General features: G+C 41.4%; 1 protein-coding gene across 3 annotated transcripts; it reads left to right on the top strand.

The window, feature by feature from the left end:
- Positions 1 to 1,083: 1,083 nt before the first annotated feature.
- LOC148340012 (vesicle-associated membrane protein-associated protein B-like) lies at positions 1,084 to 6,349 on the top strand. Of its 3 annotated transcripts, none has more exons than XM_088291993.1 (6): positions 1,084 to 1,435; positions 2,277 to 2,429; positions 3,725 to 3,828; positions 4,722 to 4,802; positions 5,038 to 5,169; positions 5,423 to 6,349. In XM_088291993.1, the coding sequence occupies exons 1-6, from the start codon at positions 1,378 to 1,380 to the stop codon at positions 5,591 to 5,593; spliced, it is 699 nt and encodes a 232-aa protein (XP_088148119.1). In that variant the 5' UTR covers positions 1,084 to 1,377; the 3' UTR covers positions 5,594 to 6,349. The 3 variants fall into 3 exon arrangements, with proteins under 3 accessions (XP_088148119.1, XP_088148118.1, XP_088148117.1); XM_088291992.1 differs by having other exon boundaries at positions 4,987 to 5,169; positions 5,426 to 6,349; XM_088291991.1 differs by having other exon boundaries at positions 1,086 to 1,435; positions 4,987 to 5,169.
- Positions 6,350 to 6,559: the final 210 nt, after the last annotated feature.

The raw sequence follows: 6,559 nt of genomic DNA, 5'->3' as shown, positions 1-6,559 counted from the left end.
GTAATTTAACTCCAAGCTGATATACTCACATGGATCACTGATTTAGTTTGTTGTATGAACGGCAACAGGTGGAAGCATAGGTTTATTGAACCCTCTGCCCTCTAATGGAAGAGCATTTAGTTGTGCAAATCACTATATGCGAACAAAAAATGTAATTATTTTTTTTATGGCCAAATCAAGTGAAATTGTCACATGGCATCCCTAATTAGTAGCGTGCCAAGACGTCCTGGCTGGGAAACACTGAGTCAAGCTTGTTCAACTCTTGAGCAGGACTTCCTTACCACCTTCATTGACCCTGTTGATGTTTCTTCAGGACGGCTTATGTCATACATGTCATTGCCACGCAGATTGAAATGTATTTTTTCAAAGACAGCCATAGTGTATGGCTAGTGTCGGATGGAATCCTTTTAACTCCAAAAGCATCACTTTTTTTTCAAGACCCCAAAGCTGGCATGATTATTCAATCGTTAACATGGCATCGTCAAAGAGAGCAAACCATTTTCAATGTTTTAGATTGGGCAAAAAAGTAAGAATAACCTTCACGTGTGTTCAGAGTCATCACAGATGGATAACTATTCATTCTGGCAGCACAAGTCGGAACTGAACGCACACTACATGAACCGAATTCAGGTGAATCTGTGTAAAATACCCATTCACTTTTATTTTTTGAACTCTTAAAACTGTTTGAACAATGCACAGTTTGAAAAACAAAAGGCCGGAGGACAGAGGCAAAAAAGGGTCAAGTGGCCAGCTCTGTGAATTTTGATAACTATTTGTTGTAGTTTTCTGACCTGAAACAGCATTAAGCTTTTTACAATAAGTGTTTTAGACAGTCCCATTTCATGGCTTCCAATTGGCTAAAAGCGGCCACGAACAGATAGAATTTGCATAATTAAAAAAGGGGAAGTTGAAAATTACAAAACCACACAAAAATCTCCATCACTGAGAAGTTTCGTTAAATTTTCATTAAAACAGCTAAAATAATACCAAAGTGGAAAAAGGAATTGATGTGGACACTCGACCGGGGATATATGCTATATTGTACATAAAATAATGAAATAAATTACGAGATCCCGCCCCCTTCGCCGAGTCCACCTTCTTGTCCTCACCGCCCCTCCTTTCGCTGCTAACACAGTTAGCAAATTAGCTTCCCGCAGCTGTCGTTGGCAGTCAGTCTGGGAGTTTTACCGGGTGCTCCTTTCACATTACAGTATATCCGTAGTCGTAGTCACAGTCCGCCCCCTTCTCGCCTCGCAGGAAACTACGGACGTCAGTTTTGTTTCTTCCGGAGCCAACCAGCTGCAGCCTCGCCTCTCCCGGCTACCTGTCATCTGAATTGTTGCCGTCGCCGCCCCGATAAGGAAGAAACTCTGGGACATGGCCAGACCAGAACAAGTCCTGGTGCTGGAGCCGCAACACGAGCTGAAATTCCGAGGTAACGCCACCAGGGCAGGGCCGGTGACGCCTCGGTGGCTACACGCTGAAGTCGTTCAACACCGCCCCTCCGTTGCTTTTTCGTGTCTGCCACTCGTGTTAATTGTCGTTATTTATCAAGCAAGTTGCTTATTAAAATCATACACTGTGTACTTTTTAGGTTGCAATGGCGAAAGTGTGCTTACGTTGACAGGCTAGCATCCTAGCGTCCCTCTTGGCTAGCTTGACTGTTAGCTAGCTGTCATTGCAGCGTCAGAGCAGGCCCGCCGTCCATAACATTTCGTTTACTCGCAAAGCACAGCCTTTATTATTCTTTAAACGCTGTGATTTCGCCGTTTTTGACGTCCGTTTCTCTGCTGCTATGCTACACTTAGCTGTCAGGCGTGAGTTCTTCCAGTGCTTTCCACAGGGCTGTGCTTTTAATCTTTTACTTGGATCCACATTATTGTAATGTACCCATTATTAGATTTGTCCATATTATTCTTATTATATCATACTCCGTTAAATAAGCACACTAATGGTGGTTGGAGGCTGTTGAATGTTAAAGGGAGGGGTGTCTGTGTAAATTATTCATGTACATCTTAAAACATTTTAGATTTTCCTAATTATATTGAAGAATAGCACATTTTCCCCATGGGCTTTTAGGACACCTGACAATTTCTCTTTCTCATGCTGTGTGTTTCTCTCTGTGTCTCTCTATGCATTTGTGTGGTTTTTTAACGTGTTGTTGTGGGTGTGTGTCTGGGTGTGTTTATGTCTGCACTTGGGGGTTGTGTGTCTCTGTATGCATGTCTATAAGTCAATCTGTCTTTTTTAATGTGTGTGTTTGTTTTCATCTCCAGGACCGTTCACAGATGTCGTCACTGCAACTCTGAAGCTCACCAACCCCACAGATAGAAATGTGTGTTTCAAAGTCAAGACAACCGCGCCTCGCCGTTACTGTGTTCGCCCAAACAGCGGCATCATCGACGCTGGAACCTCCATCAATGTTTCTGGTCAGCGTTCACAGTTGTACCGGATATACTGACACTCATCCGATGGCTATAATTTGATGAATCCCTCTTGGTAATCTGATGTGTAACTTCAAAGCACAACAAACTGCGCAGTGAAGGATTTCAGTTAAAAGTAACCGCAAAACATTTAACACAACTGTCACCATCATAAAAGCCTTTATTAATTGGCAGAGAGTCCTTTCATGTCAACAGAAATGGAAACCAAACCGGAAGTAGAAATCTGTGGAACTAAAACTACTAACAGTGCTAAACATTGCTTAACAGTCCCAACATTTTCTTTTTTTCATCCACATGACATGTACGACTGGCATGGCACTGAAACTCTCCATTACATTGGACAAAAGTACAAGTGCATCTCGATAAATTAGAATATGATTAAAAAGTTTTTGACACCTACATTCAAAAAGTGGAAGTCATATATTACATAGTTTAAACTGGCCACTCATTTTCAACCCCGATCTCATTTGTATCATAAATATCAGGATAGTTTCTGATCGACTTTAATCTTAACTTCATGAAGCTGTGATTAATTTTTTAACTGTAAAATATAATCCTCAAATGTACATTAAATAGTGAAATATTTCACCCTTTGTGTACCAGATGTTTCCACAGTATTGTAATTTATTGACATGCACCTGTACTTACAGCGTTACTCACGTCAGCTGACGAGATGGGAATTATTCTATCACAGCCATATTTCTAGGAGAGGTTTTGACATTATGCCTATGCAGGTTGCCCAGTTAAGCAGATGATGCTGGCTGGAAGGAGTTCTACCAATAAGCGCTGATGTCTGGTGTGGTGCTGAAATACTTTAGGACAGTTACATTAATGACTTATTATTCCTTTAAAAAAAAGAAAATTGGTTACAAATTTCATGAGCCTGAGCTGAGACTGAAACCAAGCCCTTAACTGAGTTTACTATAATTATAATTTATTTACACGGGGTCCTTGATTTACAACAGTATTGACATGTAACTGTTTGAGATTACAAACTATTTGCAATAAGATAGCATGCACAGCTGTGTAAGAATACGGCACACAACGGCTTTTTATTTTGTACTTAAGACCGCCACGTTTTTTCATACAAATAATTACTATAATTAAAAGTCATGCAGGGTTTGTGGTAGAACTACAGAGAATTCTGCACAAATCAGGGTTACATAGTCGCTCTATGAACAGAACTTCCATCGTAAGCTGAGGAACCCCCTATATGTTAGTTCAAGTATGAATATTTAATTGTATGAGTAAATGAAATTGACATTCTGTGCTTGATACAGTTATGCTGCAGCCTTTCGACTACGACCCCAATGAAAAGAGTAAACACAAATTCATGGTGCTGTCCATGCTGGCTCCCAACGACATGACTGACATGGAAGGCGTTGTGAGTATATGCACCGTACGGCAAAATTATTCCGCTGGATTCCACTGAACTGGATGACTGGTCTCAAAGGATAGAAGCGATAGAACTCATACACTGTTACCTCTTAAGTTTGAGCACAATTCGTTCTGGGGTGCCGTTTGACCCCTGGCTCGTTCGAATCTGGGAAATGGCAATTTAAAGTTACATATTGACATCAAAGTTAACCACTGTCAATATCAAACCAGAAACAAAACACTCAACTTTTAGTATTAATGTTGAGTCATATGCCTTATGCATCTTTTTAACGTTTGCTGTGCAAATGTAAAAATAAGTTACATTTCTGTTAATTTTAACATTTAAATACCATCGGGAAAAAATGGGCAGTCAAGTCAAAAATGTTCTTAGTAGGTTGAACACAGTTTTCTGATTATTTCATTTGTGGAATATGATATAAGCAGCAAAGTCCACCCGTTTTATCTTTGTCAAATGACAACCATGTCACTAGGGACAGAGGTATTGACCAATCACGGTTCACCAGTTTTCTGGGAATGTTCACTTGATGTTCGCAAGATGAGCCCTCAGGTTCTCTGATGTCATTTTCACTCTCGATAGTTATTGACAAAATGGCCGCCCCATAGATGGATTTTGCTACTCTTTCATATTCCACAAACACAATTTTAATCAGAATGTTGTTTCGAGTAGTGGCGCCTAAAATAACCCATTATTGTTAAGTACATTTTTAACTTAGTATTTTTGAGTTGACTTCTGTTTTAATTGCTTGTATATAACGAAGGCTTGCAGTGAGTTTGCTTTTCTCTTTGAAATGATGTGTCAAGTTGAACAGTATCTTATAAGTTGTTAACTAATCTGCCATGGGTTGTCATTGTCTATTTTTGTGATGATGACATTCACAGTGGAAGGAGGCCAAGCCTGAGGAATTGATGGATTCAAAGTTGAGATGTGCCTTTGAGATGCCTCTTGAAAATGACAAAGCGGTAAGAGCCATCTGGTGTCCCGTTTTCACCTGCTCATCAACATTTTGATTTACCGTCGTTGGCCATTCGCAACTCATCACTGTATCATCCATTACCACCTTTGTCTTTTTGATTTATTTTTGTTTGCCCTTCCATCCCTCCTGTCTGCACGTCTCTCCCACCTCCCATTCCTTTCTCTCTGCAGCATGAGCCCGAAAGCTACCACACTGTGCATTCCTCTACCTCTTCTGTTAAGACGGAGTACTCGGCACTGCCAGTGTCATCCAGCGCCTCGCTGGATGACGGAGAGGTGAGGAAGATCATGGAGGAGTACAAGCGGCTGCAGGCAGATGTGCAGAGACTACGAGAAGACAACAAACAGATCAGGGTGAGACATCCTCGCCTTTTTTATGCCACAAAACTAAAGCATCATTGAACCAACATTGCCTACTACACAGAACCAACAAAGCCAAGTGGGTACTTCCTTTTCTGTGCTTTCACACAGCTTTTGGATCATTACATACGTACATTGTATTTTCTTTGTTAGTGCTCTCCAGTGCCCAAACTATTCCAAGTCTGCTGTTTTTTTTTTTTTTTCCTTTTCCCTCCATGCTCATTTTGCATGCACTCCATCTTAATAGCAGGAGAACGACGGGCTGCGGAAGAGAAAATTGGCGTCGGCCGATTCCTCCCGCTCCTCCTCTGTCATGGCGTCCTTGGCCGCGAGGGACGAAGGCCTGAGCAACCGCGTGCTGGCGCTGTGCGTCCTCTTCTTCGTGATCGGGGTCATCATCGGCAAGCTGGTCCTGTAGACGCGCAGACGGACAACACCATGAGGGACGGACGGACAGGCGGATGGCTGGTAGCCTGGAAGGACGCGTCATTGACGGCAACATGAGGAGGTCTTCTCGGCTTTACATTTTCTCTCTTGTTCTTATTTTTAACCTTCAAGGCAATATTGTTCTGGCTTGTCATGGCAGGGCTGAAAAGAAACAAATGAATGTGTTCTAAGGAAACAAAGAAGTTAAACCTTGACTTTTTTCTCTTTTGTTTGTGTGTGTGTGTGAAATAATCACCACTTTCAATCCACTGGCTCCGTCCATCGCTCTCGATCCTTAAGAGCTTGCACAGGTAACAATTAATGGTGATGTGGCTCAAGGCTTCCATTGATTCCCGACTGATGTCACTTCAAACGAAACACATCATCTTATTAAAGAGATTGAACACTAGTGAGGTGAACATTTATATTCTGGACTTCAATTTTATGTATGTAAATGTGTGTTTGTGTATTGAGGGTGAGAGGGTGGATGCTTGCGTTAAAGAGCACGTCAGATTTCCTGTGATAAATTATTGGGGGTTTTGTCCAGTCTCTGCTATCAGAACCATAATTGAGAATCTCCTCTTGTCATGTGATTCAAAGATGTATTCGGTTTTCCCAGACTGCACATTGCCAACACTGGCCCTCCACTTGTGTACGGAAAGAAAGTCGCCGCTAACTCATTCAGAGCCGTAAACTTCATGCAAAACCAATGTGGACATTTTCAATAAACACTCGTATGCAACAATCATTCAATCTGTCAATGGTTCATAATTCACCGCCTACCGAGTGTTAACTACTAATTTAATTGCAAATTAAAATGTGCATGTTATGTAGATGAATATGTGTGAACACAATTGCAAAGAGGACCTGAACCCTGAGGAATTACATGGATTTCTGCAATTATTACTCATAACAAAGAAAATGCAGCCCTTGTAGACCATTTGCGTTGTCTATCCAC

Source organism: Idiotropiscis lumnitzeri, chromosome 3 (assembly GCF_059441095.1).
Source record: "Idiotropiscis lumnitzeri isolate Australia: NSW breed Sydney's pygmy pipehorse chromosome 3, RoL_Ilum_1.0, whole genome shotgun sequence".
Classification (NCBI taxonomy): Eukaryota; Metazoa; Chordata; class Actinopteri; order Syngnathiformes; family Syngnathidae; genus Idiotropiscis; species Idiotropiscis lumnitzeri.
This window is presented reverse-complemented; position numbering and strand designations above follow the sequence as displayed.